This window comes from Lepisosteus platostomus, chromosome 25 (genome assembly GCF_059453375.1).
Source record: "Lepisosteus platostomus isolate fLepPlt1 chromosome 25, fLepPlt1.hap1, whole genome shotgun sequence".
Lineage (NCBI taxonomy): Eukaryota > Metazoa > Chordata > Actinopteri > Semionotiformes > Lepisosteidae > Lepisosteus > Lepisosteus platostomus.
This window is the reverse complement of record NC_142635.1, coordinates 11,940,254-11,968,059: the sequence shown is the minus strand read 5'-3', so window position 1 is coordinate 11,968,059 and position 27,806 is coordinate 11,940,254. Positions and strand designations below refer to the sequence as shown.

The window sequence follows — 27,806 nt, the reverse complement described above, 5'->3', positions numbered from 1 at the left end:
ACGTCCAGCCGAGAGAAATGGATACAAATGTAAATTGCTTTAGATAGCATTGCCAACTAAATATTTTATTAAAAGAAAAAAAAAAAGATACAATGAGCTGAACTGTATTTTAGGTGTTTACTCTCTGGCAACTACTTCGTGAATACTGAGCAGACAGCTTTATAAATCATTTTTTTTCTGATTTGTGGCTCCTCATAAATCAATCTTTCCCAAACAAAATCATCACTCTTCATGTGTATATATATACTTTTATTTACAATTTTAAGTTTTTGTTTGTACAAAACAACCCCATCGAATATGCTTGCAATCTCAAAACACAACGGTTGGCTAGGGTTTAAATGCATCCAAGAATTAGTAAAGTAAAACAAAAATATATACTTTTCTTTTTTTTTCTACACTGGTAGGTCAATTTCAAAAATGCTCTAGAAAAACATCTAGTATTAGCACTTGTGTACAAAGAAATCCAGGGTTTTTTTTGTGTTTGGAAATCACCAAAGCTTTCATTCTGTAATACTTTTAAAATGTGCGGATATCATCATTGGATGTGTAAAACCATTTAAATAAACTACAGTTTAAATATCAAAAGTCACACAATACAATGTTTTGTTCATCAAATCAAACTAGTTTTTAGCTTAATGAAACTATACATAATATATACAATACAGACATAGTCACAAGTGAACACTATAAGGCTCAGAATCATTTTTGACCGTTTTCTGGTATTCACATTGATTATAAGAATTTCCAAAAATGACATTATCGTTAAACAGTGATTGAAATACAAAATATCACAAAAATATATAGTGACAAAGAGCTACACTTTTTTGATAAACACTATGAACCAGAAATAGTATATCATATATAAAAAGCCAATAATATACCAGAAGAAATCTGTTTAAAAACATTGCACACAGATGTATCAGAAGCAACATCCTGTAAAACAAATAAACAAACAACAACAGGAAAAAAAAAAACATCCTCCTCATGCCAAATGATACCAGGACAAAGCTAAACGCATCAATATTACAGTCTGGCCTGAGGGCACAAGTCATCTCACTCAAAAGGCAACATTTATCAGTTGAATAAAGAAAGCAAGCACATGCTCTCAAGTTCACAAAACACAAACTTAATGCTCAATTCACAAATCATGGAAACTCAAAATTTAAAACCCAAATGTTTTTTTTTTTTAAAACAAACTTTTTCACAGGTTTATCTTCTCTAACTTGTAATCTAAAAGTCACATTGTAATAATGAACTCTACAAGCCAAGCATCCCATTCCTGCACAAGAAAGGACCAGGTAAAAATGATGAAAATCTCTGAAGTATTCTGGGCCTATCTTTCAGTATCACACTGACATTATTTTTTTTAAATAACATTTGAAAATCACTTAAATTTTGGGCTACCAAAACTGACAAGCATTCTTAAGACATCAAATTGTCCTTTGATCTTCCATTATCTGCACAAGAATAGCACTCCATACTTTCAGTGTTGCTCCTTTTAACTTTTAGGTTGTTTACACATCTGAGACATTAGAGGGAAACAGTCACTATCTCGCAGATAGCACTCCACATCTGGTCATTAATTGAAGAGAATTCTTGCAGGAGGAAAAATATTGTGAGGTGCAGTGTCTCACATTTAACAGCGTGATCACATTTCCTACCAGATACAAAAAAAAAATCTTGTTTTCAGAAAAGTGAAAAATGTAAATGCTTAATATCCCGCTATATTAAATGATTCACCTCATTTGGAATTAATAAGCACTTCTAATTACTCCAGTTAACTAAGTGGAGATCACAGAAGTCCTATGGGTTTGTTTCCTGACAATGATTATACCATTAATTGAGACGTTTCAAGGATACCACTGAAGCTGACTGCCTAAGGAATCCTTGATTTCTTAGAATTTAAAAGTAGACCCAATGTTTCTCACACAACTTAATAAATACAATTCAGTGTCCTGTTCAGAGGCATATTTTTTCTAAAATTGAATACACCAAAAATAATAGGATCTTGATGTATATAGGGGATACTATAAACATCCAAGAAACTAGGATTATTTCAGTTTTTGTCTTATTTTCTCCAAAGCAGAAAGAACAAAAAGCCCCAGTGCCAAAGTCAACCCCAGAATTGTGTTTTCAGGACCATTCATTTGCAAATAATACAATCTTCTGTAGAGGAGTTGAGATGTAATAGTTTTAATTATTATTTAAATCATTTTGAAATGAAAAAAAAAGTCTTGTAATTTTCAAAATGAGATGTCCGAATCTAACTTAAGTTGTGTTCTGCATTTATCACACAATGGCACACCTTCTTTTAAAGCACAACTCGAAGTCACTGTCTCTTCACTAGATGATACTTTAGAAATGCCCTCTTGGTATCACGATTAAACAGAATTATTCAAAATATAGTAGTTGGGATTATTTATCAGCACTGCCTGTAAACCATTGTGGTCATGTTTCATAATCAACAGAGTCTTAAACTCTGACTCTGGGAAGCAGAATCAGCAAAAGGCAATTTTCAAGGATGTCACTTCATAAGAAAGATACATCACACTTGGTGTAATCTACCTTTAGGTCTCACAAATGACTAGACAGAATTCTTAGACCTACACCAAATGAAAGAAAAAAAAAACTGTAAATGCCTATTCATTCAAGAGTGCTATGAGAGAGTAGATTAGACAACGAAATTAGAAAATTTAAAGAGAACATACTGCATTTTCACATAAAACAGATATTAAAGAGTAATTCTTAGGCTTAGAACTGATTGGGGAAATTAAACGAAAAGAAGTTATTCATATTAAAATCAATATCTGGAGAACATGCCAGCATTTTTATGAACTTTAAAATCAAGCCTTAACCCAAATCATTAAAGGCACTCTATCAGGGAGGCTCCACGGCCGAAACGTTGCTTTTTTTCAGCATGGAATAAACCTATTACTTGTTCCTCTATCAAGAATAAGACTCCTTAGATGTCTTTTTGTTAAGATGAGAATTAAGCACCTCTATCAGATGAAAAATTTATTTGAAACTGAAATTAAGTGCCCCACTTCAGATGTCAAGATTAAGTACTTTACTCAGAATGTTATCACTTAATTCTACAGATACAGTCCTCTGAATCACACAAAGTATCAGAATGTTTTTTTAAACACTGGGGAAACTAGAGAGTGCAACACCTCCGGATTCTCCTGTGTAATTAATTTCAATTAATTAAAAACCCAGGTGGCACTCAGAAAAGTCGACCTCATGCAACTGAAGAGAAATGAAGTTTCCTGCTGGACAAACTACAATGGCAGTAAAAAAGGCGAGTCCACTTGAGAAACACAGTTTTTAAAATTCACCACTGCAATGGATTTATGATAACTGGGATGGACAATTCCAGTTTTTTCTCATTTATTTACATCATTTATGAAAAGTGCTACTTAATAATAAAAGGGCAAACATAAAAAAACATACTCAGATTAAAAACAACACATATGTAACTGCCATGTGAAACAGAAACACATTTAAAAATCAAGTCTTTCACAAGTTCAGAAACAAATATTCATAGGAAGTCTGAAACCACTGAAATCTACACCACTGATAAGATTAAAAAGAAAAAAAAAGAGAGCTGTATAACTGCAAGACAAATAAGGAATCATTCCTTTTGCTCTGCTTACATAGGATGTGGGAAAATATCAACTCCAGCAATTAAGAAGATGGTTTCCTTAGTGTCTGCTGCCTGATCGTGAGCTTCCCGCCTTTCTAGACAAACCTGTGTTATAACACAAAAAGGGAGGATAATTTCAGGAACCGGCTAATCGTAAAAAATAACTTCACAAAACCAAGCAAGAACATAATGGAGCTCAGCATTTCCAGTACTTTTGGGGACTGAAGGCTTTGGACTTCTATTATAAAAAATAACATTCTTATACACATTTATTCAAAGTAATTTTCTGTCTGGTATAACCAGGACTCCTGCTGACATTTTGTGTGCATGTGTGTCTCACTGCTCGATTACTTTTTTTCCTTTGTGACTAAAGAAATTACGGGTCATCACACCCCCCAGCTGGACCTGTTCCACTGCAGCTAGACATTTCTGAAAGAAAAGTACTCCGATTACGTCTGGGCCTAAGAGTTCAATTAACTGTGCCCTAATACAGGACAGTACAAAAATTAAAACTGCAACCTCCTTATTTCAGCGTAAAAACTAGAACGGAAAGGGTACAGGTACAGGATTTAGGACAAATGAGATTTTCACAGCGGGTCATTATTTGATGTTAGTGTTTTTTTAGTGTTTTCTCTCACATTTATCTTAACCCCATAGTTAAGTTCCCCATGTCAAGTTCCATGCTAGACTTTGCTGTTTTTCATCTCACACACTTAATTTCTACTAGAAGCAGCTGGTAAGTACGGATTATTAATAGGGCCTGGAGTTTCACATGACTATGTGACCTTTATGAGCTCCTAACCTGTAGTTCAATTGATATCGTCCAGGTGTCCCTGCCTGCACTCCAATTTCAGTCAGCTCAAGGTAAACAGCACAGGAACTATGCTTAATTATACATTTAGAAGCATATTATGATAAGTTTAGTAGTGCGAGTTAAGAACTTGATCCAAATGGATCAAAGGAAATTCACCTGGAGTACTGTGTACGGACGGGTTTTAAATTTATTTTGCAAAAGCTTATCATTGGACCACGATCAAAAGACAAAAATAGACCAGCTTCAAAACGGCTCAGAAAGACACTGGTGAGAGAGAGTCCTGTGCAAAAAACGCAAAGGAAAAGACAGCCTGGAATGCAGACATGCTGTAATTTATTGACAGAACATCGGCCTGTGCCAACAGTCCCCAGGGATAATTCTACCATCCCAAGATGCATGCATTTCTGAGCAAGCATGTAATAAAAGCAGAGGCGATTCCTACAGCAAGTCAACTGAGAAACTACTAACTGCTGATTGCTGATATGAGCAAAAACAAAACTGCAGAACTGCTTGAAACTGCTGATAGTTTATCCGGAGTTACTGCCGAAAAACCAGAGATATAAGACCACTGCTCAGCACTGTTCGCTCTGCACAGGCAATTATGTACCAGTGCTGCCAGTTTTTCTAGCAGATACAGTTTACTCGATCTACACCAAAAGCTCCACTGTGAAATGTTTAAAAGCACTTGAAGTTCACTTTCAGAACGTGACTAGATTTGTCTCGGTTAATGGACAAACCTGCCGACAATAAGTTTAACAGCAAAATATAATACACTGGGGACTTCCTTTGACTGTACTTACATGTAAATGGCATTTACTTGTTCCTTGTCAGCCGTTCTTTTCACACTGTTTTTATACAGGCAACTGCAACTTAATTATGTTACTGCAATATTTTATGATTTCAATATTTCTTAATATTTCAAACTTCTTTGAACAAAGCAAAACTATTCTGTTGACATATTATACACATGGTCCCCAATGATCACTGTAATTTATTGCTTGTCTGCAATACTAATAGATAAAATTGACATGTTATTGAAAGTGTCAACAGCCATTTACATTACTGCTAATCTCCATTTTTATGTGCATAATTTGTAGTAATTAAATGACTAATTGATATGAATAAAATGGGATGGGATAAATTTTAATTGCTTAATTAGAAAAGGCTTCAACAACCTCTTGGAGCTAAAGACAGAAATACAAGTCAGAAAATTAGTCACGAAAACTCCAGGCCCTACTTATTATATAACCCCTTGTTCAACTGGAAATATGTGCTGAGATACATTAATTCTCCCCATATGGTTTCACTATCATCTTTTACCAATTATTATGGTACTCAGTGTTTTGGCACATTCAGAATAATAGTTTTTCATAGATGACGCAACATTTGCTATACAATTTTCAGAGCTAAAACATATAAAATACTTAAAAAGACACCCTAACTTTTTTTAATTTTGCATTTTTACTTCTGAACAGGTGGAGCTGCATGCCAATTTAAGTGGAGTCGTCTATTAATGTACCTTAAAACAATTGCTTTTGTGAACCCTCAGAATAGACTTGCAGTCCACCCCTACACTCAGTGGTATACTTCAGACAGTGACTGACTTATCAGAGCAATGTTCCCAAAAGCTGCCACAGCTCCATGTCCACAGGCACTGGGGATGTCATGGGAGAAGCTCACTGAATTTCTGCTGCACAATTCATTTCTTTAAAGTGATGCACCACTGTAAAAATACAGGTTTAGCCTGCAAGTCATATGCTAAAAGAGACTGAAAAAAATAACAAAAATCTATTAGAAAAACACATTTTTGGTCTCTTTTTGCACTTTTGTATATACATTAGACAGTTCGAACAGATACCTTCTCAGGGACATTCTGCTTGTTGATACCCGGAGATGAATTTAGGAAAGCAGCAACATAGAGCTTAACACCCCATAAATATTCAATCTGAAACAATAACACACAGCTATTGTATATGTCTGGATTGATAACCAATTTAGAATATCAACATCTAAACCAGTGCTGCGTGTGGATAATATGTATCCTCTGAAAGGCATGAACACTACCTTAAGAGTATTCATGCATTTAAATTATTAAAAACTGTATTTTCTTTTTTCACAGGAACAATAATTACCAGCATACATTATAGGCCAGAAGCTTGCAAGTTGTTGTTCAATCAGAAAATGAACAAGGTTGAACAGTTTTATCGAGAATATTAAAAAGACAAAGCCATTGCAACACTAATGAATTAAAACAAATGCTTAAAATACTTTTTTAAAAATGTGGTTCATATTCTCAAGGGAAGAAACAAAAACAATAAACAAACTCACGCTCACACACACACGCACGATTCACAAACATCAAAATATCCAGCCAAGCATCCAAATACAAGCAAATGAGACCTCAAAAATGTAACAAGTCCTTAGTTTGATGCCACAGCACTTGAAAGTATATACGGAAACCACAGCTTTTCCATTAAAAAAAATATTTCAGGAACACGTTTTCGAAGTTGAAATAGGCACAAAGAAAATTTTGAAAAAAAGAAAGAAACTTTTTTTTTGTTGCTCTCTGTCTCTTTTTGTTTGTTTCTCCCTTTCAGGATGCTGTCAGCATCGGATAAAAGAAATTCAGGCACTTTCCAATTGCAGGGAAGGCTTATTCGAGCGTCATCGCAGCCAGCCCTTTCTTCTGGGGGTCCTCGTCGGGGTCCTCAGGAGAGCTGCTGGCATTTGTCTTTGGTTCTTCCGCCACTCCCTCCTCCTCCTCCTTGTCGGTCAGTCCGCCCATGGGGGCCAGCGGGAAGGTGCTTTCACAGTTCTGCGTGGACGACACCTGGGAGATAACGGGCATCTGGACAGAGGAGCTGCCTTCAAAACTGTGCTCTGGTAACTCGTACTGTCCCAAAGCCTCCTCCTGCACTTGATTCAGGTAGTCGGGCACGAGGAAATCACTGGAGATGAAAATAATAAAACAAAAAGAGAACAGGATGATAAAAGATGCTCCCAATGCTCGCATATACTGGAGTGCCGCCATTTCTTCGTTGTCGCCGAGGAGGGAAAAGAAGGGAATTGATGTGAACACCTCAGGTCGGGTCATTTTCTTCTCTTGAAGTTGGGAAAGATGAACATGACCCTAACACTATTAAACATGATTTCTTTAAGCACTCCGAACGTTTTGGACTTCAATAAGATAATCAGAACATGACACACAGCGACAATGTCTTGTTTTCTTTCACACAAGTAGCCTTTCCTTTGTACTAGAAAAGGAAATGTTGATGTGGTTGTGACCTTCTGTACAGTACATGGTACTTAAAATGAAAAGCGAATCCATCACTGAGATAAGTAGCCATAAATATGCATCAGTGATGAAAAGCTGAAAAGAAGATAATATTTCTATCTAAAAAGCACTAAAAGTAAATGTCTTAGAGCCAGTATTTATGAAGAATTTGTATTTTTATAAATGTAATGTGCAAGAGACTGACATAATTTTGCTGGGCACAGACTGACAAAACAGCCTCCAAGCTGTGTGACAACAAAATACAGTAATTATTATTGAAGTTATTTCATCTACTGGAAATGCATGCATTTACTGCTTAACAGGCAATGATCTAAATAACACTGAATGCCAACAAAGTATTTTGCCTCAACTGGCCACACAAAGTAACTCTTTGATTTTTTATTTGTTTCAGCTGCACACTTCATAATCACAAGAAAAACAGACACCTGCTTTTAGCAGCAGAAATCCACTAATCTTGCTGCAGAGACAGAGAGCTGTTTTGTATTATACAAGCTGCTGAATAATCAAAACAGTCTACATGATGGTCACCAAGCCAAACATTTGGTTCATGTTTCAATGTTAATGGCCAACCAAAGTATTGCATCAGCGGTCAGCAGGGGATTCAGCTGTAAACTGTTTTGTTTTTTTTTAACACGATGGATGTTTAATCAAATGTGGTTTTCGAGCAGTGTAAAAGATAATTCTCTTCCTACGAATTCTTCCTCGCTTGACAGACCCGAGCAGCACATTGATAAGAGTGCTTTAGCTATGTTGTATGCCATGGGAGAAAGGTTAATAAACACTGAATACCATTAACATCATCTATTAATCTACTTTCAGTTACCACTTTTCATCAGTATAGGGTCATAAGAAGCCTGGCCTGGCAGACACTGGGAATAAGGCAAGATAGATCCTGGATGGGATACACACACATATAGCAGACAATTTCGAGACATTAATTAACTCTGACAGCATGTCCTTCGGAGGTGAGAGGAAGATAGGAAATTCAGAGAAAATCAATGTCAACAAGGGAAGGCCATGCAAACTTCACACAGAAGGCACACCAGGTAGGAATCAAACCCAGGACCCAAGAGCTGGGAGGCTCTTACTAACATGCATTGAAGCAGTAAGAGCACTGAACTCGTTATCCAATTCTCATGTTGAGACGATTCTCTATACCGTCTCATACGCTTGAGGAAGACAAATGAAACCAAAGTGCATCTGCAGCCTCGAAGTACTTGAGAGCTCCACATACAGTTGGTTCTGCTATAATGTGAAAGTTGTGTAGAAACCAGAAGTAATCAGTAAGTGTGGATGGTACTACCGCAATAAGGGACACTTTCCAATACAAATGGCTATATTATTTTTAAGCGGTTTTGTTTTATAACACACTGTTATTTGCTTGTCCATCCAATTTGTAATAAGTAAATGCACATTATAGCAAAACTGACTGTTAAATTCTCTTTCCTACCTTAAGATTAAAACCTGTGGAAGATGGGTCCAGGTTTACAAAAGTATGAGAATTTTTTTTAAAAAATGGGTTCTGCTTTTATATATTGCGCTACTTTGAAGAGCGGAAACTTTTAATATATCAAGAGAGACAGTGACTCTGCAAACACCAGCTTTGTAAACTACATCAGCTACAACTGTCCTTGTGAAGTTCGGTTACTGCAGAGCACTGAAGGAGTAAGGACCAAGAGCACTGAAGGAGTAAAAGCTTAATGGCATAACAGATATTATACGTTATTGATCCTAAAAATCAATACCGTATGAGCACAGTGGAGAAAACCATTATGGCAAATATTAACGTTTAATATATACAACCTAAAAATATTTAGAAATAGAAAATCAGTAAAATGTTTGAAACCAGCTGCAAAAAAAAAACTTCAACTGGACACATCAATCAAGACAGACTGAGGAAGACCAGTTTTACTTTGTAAGAGAAGATCCAATTGTATGTGATGACTAGATTGTGGGAGTATAGCAATGTGGGCTATAAAGGCAGGAAAATGTCCTTCTGTGTGCTTATGAATGATCAAAAACACATCATTTGGGATATGTTAAACATAAAATATTTGCCATGGTTTTCAAAAAGCAAGCTTCCTCTCAAACCTGTAAGTTTAAAATACTGTATTAACGATTTGAAAGACTCAAATTCTGTACAAGAGGTGGCCACAGTTTTCCCTCTTGAAAAACACACATGTGCAGTTGGGGGGAGGTAGGGGTGGGGGTTGCGGGGTTTGTGTTTTTTGCCGAACGCCTCACCTGCTCTGGAAGTAGTTTGCTAGCTCTGACGCCTCATGGTTCAGACTCCTCAGGTGTACGATTAAATTTCCAGAGTTGGTGAACATGGCGCCGCACGTTTTGCACTCGTAAATCCGCGGCTTGCGGATTATGTGCCTGGACACCCTCATGTGGTGCTTATATTCACCGAAGGAAGTGAAAGTGGCGCTACATATCTGGCACCGGAAACAGCGTTTACCTTCGTGCTTCAGCCGATGCATCTTTAAGGAGTAGGCCCTTGTGAACTTTTTCCCACAGCGATCACACTGGAAGGGTTTTATGCCTGCGGGCAAAGATAGAGAAGAGGAAATGGTTCACCAGCTGAAGAACAGTGAACGTGCTACATCAGGGCTCCGAATGAAAGCACAGCTAGAGATGCACGGATCCTTCTGAATTTCTTATGCCGCTTCAGATTCTGCCTTAGTAGGTGATGTTCATGTTTTCTCAAATTTGGATAAGTCCCCTTGGTGTGTAGCAGAGGGAAGAATGTCAGCTCCTGAATCACTGGACTTCAGACACATCCATTTATCCTCGCATGTCAGGAGAAAAGCAAGGGTATAGAAATACACTTCAACACTATTTGCATATAATCAGCTCTGTGTCAAGACTCAGCTTCATACAACCACCGCCTTTTCCAAAATAAATCTTATGGGAAGCTTTCTGCTGACAAAAGGTAACTGGAGCTTCATCAAGCAGCACAGCAGCCCATCATATAAAATACATTTTTGAACCAAGGAATTAGAAACACAAATGAGAGAAATTGTGTTGGCTCACAAGGAAACTTTCCAACAGACCGGTGCCTGAGGAATAAAAAAAAAAAAGGCTTGCACTGAATAGGTTATTTATTGGCCTCATAAATGTGCCATGACGGAAAGATTAAGCCCGTTTTTTTTTAAGACAGAAATATTAAAACATTTCTAAAGCTAGTTCCAGGCATATGCATACCAAATCTCGACACAAAAGTGCTTGAACCCATTGAAAGCATGTGAAAGACATGCACTGGTTCTGTTCATTAACAAAAGGTAAATGTCAGATGACATAAAACAGGCAGGATATTGCATAGTTTCAAATACTTGTTTTCTGATCAATTCTAAAGGGAGTCTTTTGACTAACTCATCTAATACCAGGTCACTACAAAGGGAATGGGAGCTCAAGATTCCTGCCTTTCCTTTCTTTGCTGTTCATCAAATCTTCCTGGAGCCTTTGCACACCCTGGAACCCTGGGAACTCACACCCAGGCCCAGCAGAAGCAGCAACAGGTCGGAATCTGTGTTCCACTACGCAGTCAGTTATCTTGAGTGAGCAAGGGTCTTAGAGAACCCCTGACTGCACCTCTTGAACATGGGAAACTGTTCTCCTGACCTCTCGGCTTTTTAATCCTGGAAGTGACTTATAAAAAGCTCAATGCCTTGGTGGCCTCAGTGAACTGGAATCCTGTCCGTTAGGATCTCAGCCTAGACCACCAGAGCTCCTTACAGTTAAGGCAAGGCTAAATCTTGTTCAGGATTTCCCAGGTGGTCACAGGTTGCATTTTCCCCCCACTACAAGACTCCACTTAAAACTGTGAGTACACAAATAAAAAAAGTGGCCAACTGCCAGATATTAGTTTTCCTTCCTTTCTGAATCGAATCACAATGGAAACTAGTAACACACAGTATAGTATGATATCACAATTTTATCCCCCACCACCTCTCCTTTCAAACACAACTGTTCAGCCCCACTATCCCGCACAGCTGTTATAGCAGGAAGGGCACTGAGCAATACCACAGATTTCAGACCTCTAAAGGCACATACCTGAGAGAAAACAGCTGCCATTGTTTTTCTTTGCAGGTTGAGGCACTTTAGTCATGGCACTCCTCCAGGAGAAGACTGTGCATATACCGTAGAACATGATTTTGTCCTTCACATTTTACTCTGCTGTTCATGCACTTTTACAGTTTTACAGTACTTCCTGCAGCTGTGGGGTCATAGAACTACACTTCAGCTGCAGTGTTTATTTAGTTACGCATATATTCCACTGTTCTTTAACAAGTGTACATGTGTGTGGGCATGTTTTTCTCACCGCTGAAAAGCCACACAATCGTTTGTCTTTTCAGTACAGAGTTAATGTCCCCAGACCTTACGATTTGATAGTGATCAGCTCAATTAAGTACAAACCCAATTAAAAACAATTCACAAAGACATACAATAAATACATAACAGATATGTCTTGAAAACCAATATTGAGTCACAAATGACTGCCTGCAATACGCACCTGAGTGGATAAGCATATGCTGCTTCAAGTTCTGGATGCGTGTAAACCTGACTCCACAAGTTGGGCACTGAAATGGTCTGTCAGGACCATTTGTGCTGGGTCTTGCTGAAGGGCTTATATACAGGTGATAAGGATACTGTACGTTTTCTAGCCTGTAAAACCAAACAGAGTCGGTAAAGTGAAGAACTGTACTTTTCTCAAGAACATAAAACACAGGCTAATGCCTTTTCATAACTCATAAGCAGAGAAGACTCAATAATGCAGGAGAAAAAACAATCATTGTGGAAGAAAAAAACTATAAAATAATTTGTCTGGTTTTCTGTTTTGATGTGTCTGCACTGCATCATTTTAAAGTGGTATTTGCCTAATGCCAGTTACCTATAACCATACCTGACAAATCAAGCTGTGTGTTTTTGTCACAAAACCCAGCAGCCATATCAGCCTGCAACACAACTGGCAGCCCACTGAAGCTCAGCAGGTGTGAGCCTGGCCAATACCTGGATGGGAGACTCCTGGGAAAAACTGAGGCTGCTGCTGGAAGGGGTGTTAGTAGGGCCAGTAGGGGGTTGCTCATGCAGCGGTCTGTGTGGGTCTTAATGCCCCAGTGTAGTGATGGGGACACTATAAAAAGACGCCTTAATTCAGATGAGATGTAAAACCAAAGTCCTGACCCCCTGTCGTCATTTAAAATCCCAGGGTGTTTCTCAAAAAGAGTAGGGGTGATACCCCGGTGTCCTGGCCAAACTTCCCCTGGCCTTAACCAATCATGGCCTCCTAATGATCCCATCTATGAACTGGTTTCATCACTCTGTTCTCCTCCCCACTGATAGCTGGTGTGTGGTGAGAGAACTGGTGGTGGTGGAGTCAACATTACCTGTAAAGTGCTTTGAGAGGAGTGTCCAGAAGAGCGCAATATAATTGTAAGGAATTATTATTAAAAACATTTAGATTATTTTGATGGTTTCTTCATTTTTTTCCCAACTTAAAATTCTGATTAAAATAACATAGTTACCAAACAAATGCATGTGGTAATAACTTAGATCTTAATTCAACCACACACAACTCCTTCTGAACATGTGCTGTAGATGCTGAAACATGTTTGTTGTGATGAAATAACCATCAATCTTGCACATATTAAAAACAAGCCAGGAGGGGCCAATGACCTTAATTGCAAGATGAATAGAAACTCCCAATTTCTCTTTTAAAGATGATCCAGGAATTTGTAGATGTCTTTAGAAAACAGAAGCTCACCTTTCATCATCCTCTGCATGGCTGCTGGTATTGGATGGACCCTGAAGTGACGGTAACCCTTCTGTGACCCCCTCATCTATTGAACCTTGGGTGAAGGAAGGAAGTGTCACTGCCTTCAGCATTTATTTCTGAATCTTTTCTGAATACAACTGCATCATCTGCAAATATGGTATGCCAAGAACATCTGAAATATGGGAACGGCTTTGGAAAAACTGCTAATGAGCTGAAAAGGTGGTTCATGAATTCCTAAACCAGCTTTGAAGGTTTTAAGAAAATATTTAAAAGGTCTCCAGTTTATTATTTGAGAACAAAGTTTTCAGTTTCAGTAGCAAGTTTCTGTGGGGCATGTCTCAACACAATGTGCTACATTCTGAGCACAAATTCATAATCCATGGCAGCAACTTCAAATACTGCCAGTAAAGTGTTATTACTTAAGGCAATCCTATCTCATCATTTCCACTGATATTACTGCTACAATTATAATTGTTTAAACCGGGTATTATTATAAGTATTATAAACCAAAGCTTTGACACAGCTTTGTAATGAATTCTATAGTAAACATACATATATATTAAATCTAAGATACTACTCTAAACACACTCAAAATACGTATTCGTTTATTCTGAAATACAGCCCTGCTCCAATTTATATTACATACTGGAATATACAGTATTATATATCTAATGTATACAGAACACAATACGTATCGGTGTCACCAAGTTCGTAATGCAAAATACAGGATATGGGAAGTTGTACTTGAAATATGGTTGTAAATCGTAACTATATTCCCATGCGTATTTTTGAAATAGCGCAAGAAAAAAACTTAATTTCTGTAAGCGTGGTTCCCAACCTCGGTACTGGGGGACCCCTGTCTCTTCTGTTTTTTCTGTGGCTCTTTCACCACATGCTAATGGATCTCCATTTTCTATCGGCATTTTCTCAAATTTGTCTCTAGCTCTTAAAAAAATGAATGGGCGTATTAGCTGGAATGTCGGCAACGACACTCAAACGAAAAACAAATGTGCGCTAGGTACAGTCGCATTCCTACAGATCTTTCCTAAATTGATGTCACCTGTTAAGGGCTTTTTAGAAATAAGGGAGTCAATTCTTAGTTAGCAAGCCGAGAAAAGTCTATTAACGTTCTGCTTGCTGAAGCTGCACGCCGGAGACAATATACTTTAACTACGGTATTGCTGAAACAAAAGATTGGATGCAGAAACGTCTAAATAAGCAAGTAGATTAATTACATGCATCATTTACCGATGGTAATTAAGGGCCTAGTTGGAACAAAAACCAGAAGACACAGCTGTCCCTCGTAATGAGGGTTGAGAAACACTGATCTCGATAATGACGTCCTAATTTTACTGCAGTCCTTTAGCCGAGTACATACCTATGGAGGAAGACTGCGGGCTAATTAGGAGGTCCTCCTGGACTTGCTCACTGCCTGGGACTGTCTGCTGGTCACTCAGAGAACTCTGGGAGGCACTGACAGGCTGGGAAACTTCCTCATGGACCTCCTCGTCGCTGAGCCTCTCCACCTTGACTCGTACATCCTCTTCTGCTGCCAGTGGGGACGTCACCTTCGAACTCTCACAGGTTAGGTAGTCAGCCAACCTCCTAGTCACATCAGACGGCCCCGGCTGCTCCAGACTGTGGGGACTCTCCGGAAGCTTGGGCTTCTCCGACTGAAACCTCCTGTCGATTCCAAAGGGGAAAGTCCACGGGAAGGCCAGAGACGAGTCAATGGGCTGGGTCTGGTTTTCTGGGAAGGAAGGGGAAGGGTTGGGGACCTGCGGGGAGGTGACCTGCGCACTGCACTTCAGGGGGCTCTCGGGAGACATCACGATGAAGCTCTTGCGCTTTCTGCGAGACTCTCGGCAGACGGGTATGGTCCGCTCCATCACGCTGCACTCCGAGGAGACCGGGGACAAGCTGCCGTCTTGAGGGGTTAAGGTGCAGTTAGTGGTGTTCTCAGGAGCAGACTCCTGAGGCTTTTCTTGGGGTGTATTGTTTGCGTTCCACAGAATGCTCGACTTCATGAACTCTGAACAGGTACTAGCTACAGTAAACATCTGCATGTAGCTGGCAGCAGCCAGCACATCAATAATGTTCTCGGTGTTTATAGACAGGGTTGAAGTGTAAGCATACTCCAGAAGCGGGGTGAAGCCGCTCACAGTAACGTGGTGCAAGTCCAAGACAAACTTGTCCTCCTCATCTGGCTTGCCCACTAGCTTAGAGCGGAAGAATTCGCTGCAGCAAGCTAGAACCACCTTGTGCGCCATGAAGAGTTTGTCTTGCACCCGGATGGTGACATCGCAGAAATGACCCTCATTCCTCAGGGTGTTCAGCTTTTCTAACATTTCTTGGCTGTGGGTGGGGGAACTGTGGGTAAACGTTTTGACGCCCATCTCTACTCACTTCCGTCCCCTGTGTGCTGGTGAACTGTTTTACCTACCTAAAAAAAATAAATGAAAAGGAGTTTTAACAAGTTTAAAGTTAAACAAGTTCAAGGAGAAATGTCCATTTAATTATAATGTCTAGAAAGGAAATTAGTTGTATGTTTCTTTTATTTCCATTGATCAAAACAAAGATAGATTTGACCCTGCTAATTAATGAACCTTTAATGTTGATTCTTATCAAAACGGGAAATAGAGCATAGGATTTCACAGCAAGTGCCTTAAATTCACAGTCATCATAATTCCGTTGCGTCTCCCTTCAAAGAAGTTATTATAGAAATATTTTCCTACTCAACTCCTTAAGGACAAAAAAGTCTTTACTGCTGTGTGACATTTACAGTAGACTGATATGTTTTTGTGGCTGTTAGCATAACTGTCTCACAGCTCCTTATTCTCCACGTGCTGCATGTCTGTGTGGGTTTCCTCCAGGAGCTCCAGTTTCCTCCCCAGGTCCACAGACGAAGGCCAGCTAGGTGAACTGATGTCACTGAATTGTCCCTGTGTGTTTGCATGCTAAGCAGTGGAACTGGCTTTCCCCACCCAGTACGCAGTCTCACCTCACACCCTCTGGGATAGGCCTGAAGTTCACTCTTCCCAGGAAAAAGCAGCTTTCTGATAACCGACGGATGGACATATATAGTACAACAATAAGACATAGCTCCTTAGAACATTACAATTAGGAGGTCTGCTTCACAGGAGGAATGTCGTACAACATACAAATTAAATATTGAACGGTAAATCATACACCACAGTACAACCTCTATCACTGGTTACACAACAGTAGTTAGAGCAGCTATGCTGCTTTTCAGAGTTAAGAAGCAGACCTAGAGACTGTTGATACCAGAGAATATAGGGAAATATGTCAGAAATTGAACATGAATATATAGGCAAAAATGTCAGAAATGATAAACAAAACAAAACCCTAGATCACAATTCCCAAGGAGGATCAAGGAGAACAAAGTGACGATGCTAACAAAAAAACTCAAATGCAGATTCCATAAAGTATGTGCCACATGAGCTTTTAGCAATTAGGCCATGATTGGCCATGACACACATTTCCAGGGCAAAAGGTATGAGTGGAGGGATGTCCAAGGCATTTGGAAGCCCTTTCTCTTCAGATTGATTTCAAGTGCGTCTCTCTCTGGCTCGGTCCTCTGTTGGAGCAGAAAACCACACAGTGCAGTTAAGAAAGCCTTCATTAAAATGCACCTGACAATCCACAGCAAAAAAAACACGCATAAAAAAATGCTTATCAGATTTCAATTATGTATATATAGTTTTCTTTCTCTTTTGTCTTCCTCCGATTTCCCGTACTGAGATAATTAATCATGACGTAATGAACCATACAGCAAGTCAACTTTTTTCCACCTTTCCATCACACAGATACATCCCTGGAAAGCTTATTTTAAATGTCAGATATCAGATTATAATAACATTTAATAGACTGTTGATGCAAGACTCCATCTGTGAGCAGATTAATAAAAAGGATATAGATGCTATTAAATGTCACTGGGCTTTCTGCAAGCTGAAATCTGTTTGGAGTCTGAGACATTACGCTACATTCAAGCAATGCACTGCAATTCCATTAAAAATAATCAACGAAAAAAAACAAAAAAGCAATCTCTCTTCTTTACAGTTTGGGCTATTAGCTCTTGCTTTATCACACACTGTGATTTTAAAGACAAAAACCTAGTGTTTCTTACTGCGCCCTTAACATTCAATACAACAGACCCACTCCTCACAGCTCCATTAACAAAAAGATTGGGAAGATACCATTCTTTTCCTTATTCCCATTTGACAGCCTCTTAAATAAAGGTCACAGCCAGTGGGACAACTACTCATCCTATTATCTCGTTAAAGCCACTAAAAATCAAAGCGCAACTGATTGTGAATGCGGAGCACTTGAAAAATAGCGATTGAGAGCATTTGCTAATTTAAGATTCAAGACTGCTACACCCATTTATCTAGCTGGGTGGACAGAAGACATTGAGGTTCAGTATCTTATTCAATGGGAGTTTCAACACAAAACCGTAGGCTTCAAATAGTAGTCCACAGGGCCATCAGTTACTGAGTAAACAACAAAAAGGTAGGCCAAAAAAGGAAAGGCAGATGCGCCTGAGACTTAAAAATAATCACTAACATTACCCAAGAAAGACATCTGCCGATTTGTTCCTGAATGTCAAGACATGAAGACTTATCTTCTGAGGGGTGGAAAGAGACAAAGGTTTTGATTAAACTAGATATCTGAATCCCCCCCCCAACACCCCTAACACAAAATGCAAATACCGCAGAAAAAAAGCTAAGGGAAGAGCTGGAAGCAGTGCCACGTTACATAAGAATAATCAAAGCAGATGCATCGCTCTGGGTGCCAAATTCACGTGGAGTCCACTACAGGACGCACTACATCTGCTCTATCAGGCATATGTCTTCTCTGAGGCATGAGATTTTCCATCACATCAATGCTCTTCTGAAGGGGCTCACTTTAGGGACGTTCATTTGATCTAAGTCACAAACAGATTTGCACTCTATCTGATTTGGCTACGTTTTTGATTAGAATAAAATACTGTCAATTCAAACAGCAAAAAAACCTGCATTCTGAATCATTTCTATTCAGATAATATTATTCCAAAGCCCATGTTAAAAGTAACATTTTTGTGTTCTGACTGTCTTGAAGATACCTTCTCTTATATATTCAATTGAAACAATAACACAGTCATTAAGATATTTTATGTTATTTGAAATCAGCTATGCTGTGTATCTGATTTTGTAAGCGACATTTTACTAATTCTTAGTGTCTTTCAAAACTACTACACTGAACAAAAACAAGATTTAATAGGATTTAATAGGCTTCCTGCACATTTTCCTCCTGTTTGAAATCATTTCAACTATTATCACCTTCAGAACAAAACAATACTATCTGGGACTGATGGTTACATTTTTCTGAAAGAAAAGTTAACGTGCTTTGAACGTTTTAACATCTGTTCCTGGAAAAGCCTCACAATTTGTACAGCAACAATAAAGCTGTAGCTATTAATGACCGAGTTAGGTTTGAGTAAAACAGTGCTCTAAAAGAAGGGCTAAATTAAGGAGCTAACCAACCGAAACAAAAACAAAGTAAAATGTCCAAAGTGACATAAACAGAACATAAAATTAAAAAGCAGGTATTGTGAGAATGACACATATGCATAAATCCTCAACAAAACTGGGATAAGATAACTTATTTTGATACAGAGATCACGTCTTTGTTAGCGAATGAAAATCAACCTGATAATATGAAAAGAATATTTGTCTAGTTACCAACTTTCCATGGCAGTGGGAAACAAAAGCCAAACCAAATTCTTTGAAAATGACATGCTCTTTCATATATACACAAATCAAAAGAATTTGCCAATCCAAGCAGGAAAGCACTGGCCGGCCAAACAACTTCCTCCTTCTGCAGCTGTAAAGTGCACCTTGACTACTCCCACAAATCAAGGTAGTGAAGACAAAAAACTCACACTATGACACTGATGATACTAACGTTATTTCAGAATTAAGTCTAGTTTAAGCATTACAGCGACCTGTTCCAGTCAGTTTGAAGTTAACTGCAATGCTTTTGTCTGGACCAATGCTTTAAGTTTGCAGCAGGAGAAAAGAAGAAACAGATCCTGAAAATATATTCGTTTTCAACTGTTTTATGAACCACAGTTTGTCTATATGTTTCCGACTTCTATCTTGAGGGCAAAACAAAAGAATACAGACAAAGCCCATCTTAACACTCTACCAAAGAAACGGGCCATAAAATGCAAGTTGAAAAAGTGTCCTTATTTGACCCCTTTTCTGAAAGGAATGGCTGCTATGCAGCAGTTTAATCACATAGAAAATGCAAATAAACTGGACCTTTTGTTTAAAATCAGTGGCGCTTACTGTAATTGCTTACTGATCCGCGAACAATGGAGTTTGCCATAGATTGACTTTTGGTGAAAAAAAAAATGAACATGACACATACAAAGTATAAATTCAGACCTTGTGTTTGGCTGCCAAAGCATTCATGTCATCCCCTATTCCATTCAGTAATCAAAGATAGGAGGTAACATTGTCTGCTGAGCCAGTACTTGGAACCACTTACCTCATCCACTGGCATGTCATTAACAGACACAAGATTAATATATTTTACAAATGGGAAAAATCTGTTTCCATGGAGGTTGTATTTGGAATTTAGTGGCATTTTTGGCATGTTACTGAAGAGAAAAATTAAACGTGCTGGGGCCTTCCGAGTGGCTTAACCAGTAACGTTGAGATGGGTGCAGGTGGACGTCTAAGATCCAGGAATCGCGGGTTCCAGTCTGGATGAGGTCACCAGTGGAGTGTGACTGGGATTTGCCCACCAGCAGAACACAACTGGCCAGGAGACAGGGAGCTCATAAATGGCCTGGGATCTCTCAGTTTACACAGAGACCCCTGTGGCCTTCTGGGCACTTGAAGTGCTATCAGTAAGAAACACGTCTCCTCTCCAACTGGCACTGAACCCCTAGGACAGGGCTGTGTTGCCTGGGACATGCTGCAAGGAGAATAAACACACAACTGCCAATTCTAAAATTGGGTGAATGTAAAATAACTGATGATTCTAAATTTAAAAAAATAATAATTTCAATGTGCGTTGAACTTTAGTCACGGAGCTACTTGAATCCAGAGTACACACTGTGATCCTCTGTAAAAGCCTATCCATGTTATGAAGCGGTGTCTGTGAAATACTAATGATCAGAGTGAACGAACGATTTACAACAACAAGCAAGGTGATTCTCTCCGAGTCGGACCACAAATTCCTTCTTTCTAAAACTTTTCTTCCCTGCTGACAGCCCGCTCAGTCTCGCAGCTGTCTGCCCACATAACCTCTTCCATAGAAAAACACACAGCGCTTTATGCTATCTATTTTGTCATGTCTCAGACAGTCAGATTAAATCCAGCAGAACGATATATCCCCAGACTCCTGGGACACCCAGAGTCCATTCTGAGTAACAGGCAGAACTTTCACCAAGAATCAAAAGGGCTTTAGGAGGGTCGCCTTATTTTTCAGTGAGTAATTATCAATCCCGTCTGTTTCAAAAGTTGCCGTTCGAAGTACATCTGATTACAGCATAAACAAATCAACTGTACTACAGTACAAGGGAAGAAGCAGGCCTCTGTAAATGCAAAATGAAAGAAATTTCACCTTGTTTCCTTTTTTTGTGCACACACTCGCACAATTGGTACGTTAGGATGAAGAAACCATTCAGTCTCTATGTCCTCTTCTTCAGTGGTTTAAAGAAAAAAGAGAAGACTGTACAGGAGCATTTGTCTGCCTTTCAAAGACCCATCCTGTTTCTTACTACCTCAGAAACAGAACTACTGATAAAGTCAGGAGATTAAATGTACGCTAGGGAGTATATACAGACCCAGGCTCCAGTGGTCATAAATCCGTTACAGCTTTCCTTAGGTTTCTTACACTGGTAAAGTACTTCTTAAGACTCTGATCTCTAAGGCTCATAATCTTGAAGTACAAGCATGAAACAAATGGGCAATAATTCAGCATCTTTGCACACAATGAATTACTGCTGTCCAGCTCACTCACCTGTGTCCCTCAAAGCTGATGCAAAAGCCAGCAGAAGACAGGGCTGTTCTAATGAAATACTTACCATGGAAGCTATAACTTTGGTTTTAGAAGGCATTTCAAATGAAGGTAACATATCGAAGATGGAAACCATCGAAATTCTGTGCACCCTCCAAAAACCAAATGCCCTTTAAAGAGAATTCTTCTTACAATTTACAACTCCAGACAATATGTTCATTTTGCACATGACAAACGCTGCCCCATACAGCAGTACCTCACCCTCCACATCATTGCATTAAGGAACATGAGACAGGTTGTAGTCTTTGAGTCACCAAAAATGTCAAGTTGTTGTTTTTTTTCTGTACAGTTTATGCTTTTAAATGCCATTTACAAAACATTTTACCTTTGAAGAAGGAAGCGTCAGTTCAGAAATGTCAATCTTAAATCACTTAAATGACTACTCAGTAAAACAAAGCCCTGTTTGGAAGACCTTTCAACTGAAGAACTTAACTCAATAATAGAGTTCTTTCTCACAAAGGCACTTCCATTCATTTTATTTTTTAACACTTGGGCATAGTCTTCCTTTTAAGAAACAGTACCTTAAAGCTTCTGTGGTGTATAATATTTCATTTTACTACAATACCCGAGACTGAAAAAACTATGGGAGAGACAGTATGCGGAGAAAAGAATAGTAACCAACTTTTAAATGCAAAGGAGTTATATTTGTGAAATCTCCACCTTTGGGGGGGGGGGATCTTGTGTAAGCCTAGCATTCTTCATTATAACTGTTTCATTCATGTAGGAAATGTAATGGTTTAAGTAAGTTAGAAATTGCAGACATTTCACCAGCCTGGGGAAGAGAGATGCCAACAGCGAGCTAAAAGCTTAAAAAAAAAACTTTGGTACAAGCTGAGTCTTGCTGGGCTTTGATCCGACAAAGGTCCATTCTTCGGAAGGTATACAAATGTGAAATTCCATCCTACTTTCAGTCTTTCAACTGCTGTCCTTTTAATAAAAAACAAAACGTTGCAATACAGAGGAGGCAACAAAAGTGAGCCAGGAGAAACGACACAAGATTGTTCTAAAGGGGAAAAGAATTTCATTCACAAGAGTAAAAACAATCCACTGTATATGTGCCTTTTGGGAACTAAACACAATAGACATCTCATTTAAATTCCTAATTGATACACCTGCACACCACGAAAACAACTGAGATCGCAATGCAACCAGTCGCTCTCAATCATCAATGCCCAATTCCCACATTAATAGGAACCAGTAATTACAGGGCGCTGCACAATTACAGTTATCTATACTGAGATGTGCCTGGAAGAATTTACATCTGGAGGCACCATGAAGTACCAAGCCGTGAAGCCGGAACATCAGCGTTATTCTCCACCTGTATCTCTGACCGAACCCACCCCAAGTACAGTGAACTCAGCCACATCAGTTACACGGCCGAAGGCGCAACTTTCAAGAAGCAGAGCCCAGCGCAATCCAACATCGGAGCGCATCATCCCAGACTCCCTATCTGATCGGAAGCTTCTAAAACGCCAGGAATGCACATCGGCAGTCCGGCAGCGACCAATATCGCGTTACAATATCTGGTCGCTTCACGCTGGTTTCAATGGGCGACCTGACGTTTTCGAGGGAAAAGTAGGGGGCGGGGCTTGAAAGGCACTATCTCACCTTGTTTACAATGCACTTTGCAACATGCGGCTCGCTTCCACATCCCCTTAAACTTGCAACAGAATAGCATCTGCTCACAGGGCAGGATAAATGGCAAGTTTTGCTTGTGTAGTTTTTAATTAGAAACCCTTGTCTGGGGGGCGAGAACGTATACCCACCCCCCACGACCACCACCACCACCACCACCACTCCGCCTGTACTGTAAAAACGAGCAAGTAATGTCAGATTTCTCGACCAAACCCAGGTAGTCTGCCCATCAACTGCAAAACAACCGCGGCGATATAGATTGCTGCAGTTTGCAACCGGTAACATATACCGACAGGTAACGACAGCTTGTGCACGCCTCGATTTTCGTCTCCCGAGGCGCTCAGATAAATCCGCTTGTTGCCCTGGGCTTTGAAACCCGGCCGCTTTCCGATGCAAGAAAGGAGTCGAGCTCTGGGGACGTTACCTTGCGCAACAGAGAGCCGAGCGATCCGGCCTGCCGTTCCGCTGGAAGCCTCGGGCTGGCGGTGTCGTGTAAGGCCGGGATAAACACAACGCAGGCGGGCTCGCAGCTCGGATGATACAGGCTGCTTTCCTCTCAAGATTAAACACCCATTTCTCCGACGAATCTTTTTGCAATCACCGCATTATTCGAGTTACGGACCCCCGGCCTGCAAGCACTGCCTTGTGCCTGAAGTAATATTATTCTGCAACACGCGATGTTTGAAAGTTTACTGTAGACCTTTACGCTCCGTCTTTGCTTCTTTGTCCCCTCTGCGGAATTTTTTTTTTGCACTTTATTTTCGTCCCACAATGCCCCGCGCGCGCTCTTCTCCAGTATCACCACAGCAGCAATACCAGGAGGAGAGAAGTTGGGCTTTCTGCTCAAGTTTCAGCGCCACAGTTCTACGAAAATGAGATATAAAACTAAACGTGCTCTTGTGTCTTCGCCTATGAGTTCCTATTAATCTGGGGGAATAGTGCTTGTGTGCTGAATATTGGGTGCACTGTAGCATCCGTTAACATAGAACTACATACTGCACAGTAAATAAGAACTTCAATAAACCCCAGCTGCCACGCTTGCTACTGTATCCAGAAGCATATTTTGATTGACCTACTTAAATCACTGTATTAACCATCTTTTGCTAACCATCTTTTGCTTTGCTAACGTTTCAGAGAGAAAAACATACTAATCGATACTGCTTAAAGAGATGTAAAACAGTTGCCTGAAGGTTGCAAATGACAAATGTAGCATTTATTAAAAATAAGCAGATCTTTTACATTCGTAATAGATGTTCTTAAGGAGCTGTTGCTTTCTTTCAAGACAATGTTGTTTACAATGAAAATGCACATTTAGAAGTTACATTTTACATTCAGCAAAAATGACCAATACCAAACAAAGTTATACTGTAATTTACTTTTTTAGACCTTCTTATTGAAGGCATCCTAGCTTTGCACATTACCATGAGTTTTCAAGTTTGCATAAATGTATTCAAAGTTTGAAAGCATGCATCTGACCTTTTTTTACATAAGTGATTTTATATGGATTTCATACATAGTTATCAAAATTATTCAGCCCCCCCCCTGGACTTTCCACAACTTGTTGTTGTACAATATGGAATGATCCTCTTTCTTCTTTGGAATTTTCACCATTGATTGACACAAAACACTCCAAGTGAAAAATAAATTCTACAGATCCTCATGAAGTAATGATAAATATAAATCAGAAAATAACTGATTGAATATGTATTCAGCCCCCTTTGTTATGACGCACCTAAATAGGATCTGGTGCTCTGATGCAACCAGTTATCTTGTGAATTCACATAATCAGTTAAATGAAGTCCCCCTGTGTGCTATTAAGGTGTTTCACGTGAGTTCAGGTTAAACACACCAAACTCTGAGAGGTCCCACAGTTGATTAGTACAGTGCCCAACAAAAATGACATCATGAACACAAAGGAACATTCAAAGCAAATACAGGATAAGGTTATTGAAAAGCACCAATAAGAGGAAGGGGAAAAGAAAATTCCTAAGGCAATTGAATGTCAGGGAGGGCACCAAGAGGCCTATGACAACTCCAAATGAATTAGTCTTTGTGGGCTGAGATGGGACAAACCGTGCATACAACACTTTCCTTGATGCTTCGTGGGAGAGTGACAAAATGAAAGCCATTGCTGTAACCTCCCATCAAATCTCAACTACAATTTGCCAGAAGGCTTATGGGACACTCTTAAGACGAAGCAGATGAAGGTTCTACGGTGTGATGAGACGACAACAAACCATTTTGGCCTCAACGCTAAGTTATAACACTTGGTGTCCACTGGACATCATCCTGCAAAAACCATCCCTACTGTGAATCAGGGTGGCGGCAGTGTCATGCTGCAGGGATGGATCGGGGTCTGGGAGACCTGTGAAGATAGAAGGCAAAAAGGATGCAGCAAAGCACAGAGAATTCCTGGAGGAAAACCTGCTGCAAGAAACTTGGGACTTGGCAGAAGATTCACCTTCCAACAGAACAATGTTTCAAAAAATACAGCCAAAGCCAGACTGAGTAGGTTAAAAAAATATTCTGGAGTGGCCGAGTCAAAGCCCAGACCTCAGTCCAGTCGAGAATCTGTGAAAATTGCTGTTCCTCAACAGCCCCCACCCAACCTGAAGGAGCTTGAGCAATTCTGAAAAGAAGAATGGGCAAACATTGCAAGTGTCCAGGTGGGCAAAGCTAGCAGAGACTTAGCCAAAAAGACTCATGACTGGAATTGCCGTCAAATATTGACTCGAGGGGAATGAATCAGTTTTTATTAAATCAGTTTTGTGTTGATCAATGGCACAAATACCATACAAATTAAATTTATTATGATTCCATATTGTAACTAAAAAAATAGCTACCATATATACAGGTAAGCCCAATTCAGACTTATCAGATACAACACAAAAAAGCATTGTTATGTAGTGGCCTATGACAACCATAATGATGCATTTTTTTAAAAACCCATAAGATGTATTTTGTCATAAGATTATAATGTCAGTGTGGGTTGGAGCAAAGGTTTTTAACTCTTGTGCTGGAAGACCCCTTGGTCCTGTTAAAATTGCACTAGTAAGACCTCAGTGTGTAAAATGAGTATAAAATATTAGTCACTACATTATAGTGAAGATATTGCAAAACCGGTCTTTATAACAGCATCAAGATACTTTCTATGGCTGAAAGGAATGTCCTACACTGAGGCTAAATGCACTATAACACTTTAGGCTGGTGCCAGTGTATTTTAATTTTAATTTTACACTTTTAACTACATTCTTTTCTTTTGAAAGATGTTCAGTTGCAGACTGAATAAATAAACATGTATGAACTAGTTCAAAGTATATAAAAGGGAAAAAGAAAAGTCAAAATGCTTATAATAACCTATAAATTAAAAAGTAAAGAACATGCATGAGTTCAACTGTAAAATATCATTTTCTTCGATTTATACTTGTTTGGAAGAATAAAGAAAAAAAAACGTTCCCACATCATAATCTTGTCAACAAGATTTTCAACTATGTGAACTCAAGCGTTTCAGATGATTGCTCCTTGAAGAATAATAACCAGGCTTCAATTTAGTTTACATACACTGCGAGGGGTCTAAAACGTTTCAGCAAGAGGCCAACACAGACACAGTGCAGATTGTTCAGACTCATCAAACACTGCTTAAAACAAGAATGTTTCAATTCCAAAAGTTTATATTCACTTTGAATCTCTTGCGTCATGCCTCCTGGGGGTCTATGTAATTAATAAACTATGTATGAAATAAAAATGGTACACGAGTAGAGTTTAGATTTCAGCCAAAGGAGAGAAGATTTGGACACGGCAGAGGAAAATTAAAGAAAGTAAGTTTTATTGTTAAGTTCTCATATAACTTGTACAATTAGCCGTAAATTTCCAGGCACAGCTGAGCTCCCTCATTTGTGTTGTTATTGTTGGTAGTGACAGGAGTTTGGAATCCTCTGTCAGATAATACTTTTGATCATTAAAAGAGGCTGGAGAAGGTCTGCACAGCACTGAACTGATTATGTGAATTGATACCAGGACTACCACCATTATTTCGTACTATTAATTAAAAAAGAAAAGTAAAAAACCCCAAGAACGTCTCTCCCATTTGGCACTGCAGTATGGCTGGTTTAGCCCTCACGTTCATATGAAGTAATTTACAACACTTAATACAGAAAAAACAAAGTACTGGACTCGCCCACCTAATTAAAAGGGAAAAATACTCTTGGCAAATATGCTATCAAGAAGCAGAGAGCCTCTCTAATCAGGTAACTCAGTTCCTACCTCTCCTCTCCACATAGCCATGCTCCAGATCTGACATCCAGCGTCCGACTTGGGGTGTTAGTTTGTTCAACATAAAACACAGGAGAGAGGACGAATCTGTGGTCTGGCAGATCTTCAAATCTTCCTCTGTGGTTTCAGAGTGTTGCTTCTTGACTGAGAAACCAGTACTGAAGAAGGCTTTCTTTTTCTTGTACTTGGTTTAGAAATAAATCTTTCAAAACAGGTATTCCATAGGATTGTTGTGATTAAATCGACTCCATAGCATTGAAGTTGCTGCTTCGGGCCG

At 39.3% G+C, this 27,806-nt stretch overlaps 1 protein-coding gene across 2 annotated transcripts; it reads right to left on the bottom strand.

Annotated features, from left to right (window-relative positions):
* Positions 1–234: 234 nt before the first annotated feature.
* On the bottom strand, positions 235–24,049 carry zbtb44 (zinc finger and BTB domain containing 44). 2 transcript variants are annotated; one of them, XM_088618904.1, is made up of 7 exons: positions 23,682–24,049; positions 16,533–17,129; positions 14,910–15,974; positions 13,520–13,604; positions 12,269–12,420; positions 9,997–10,297; positions 235–7,405 (listed from the first exon to the last, which is right to left on the bottom strand). In XM_088618904.1, the coding sequence occupies exons 3-7, from the start codon at positions 15,925–15,927 to the stop codon at positions 7,111–7,113; spliced, it is 1,851 nt and encodes a 616-aa protein (XP_088475030.1). In that variant the 5' UTR covers positions 15,928–15,974; positions 16,533–17,129; positions 23,682–24,049; the 3' UTR covers positions 235–7,110. The 2 variants fall into 2 exon arrangements, with proteins under 2 accessions (XP_088475030.1, XP_088475029.1); XM_088618903.1 differs by lacking the exon at positions 16,533–17,129 and having other exon boundaries at positions 23,682–24,048.
* Between the last annotated feature and the right edge of the window lie 3,757 nt (positions 24,050–27,806).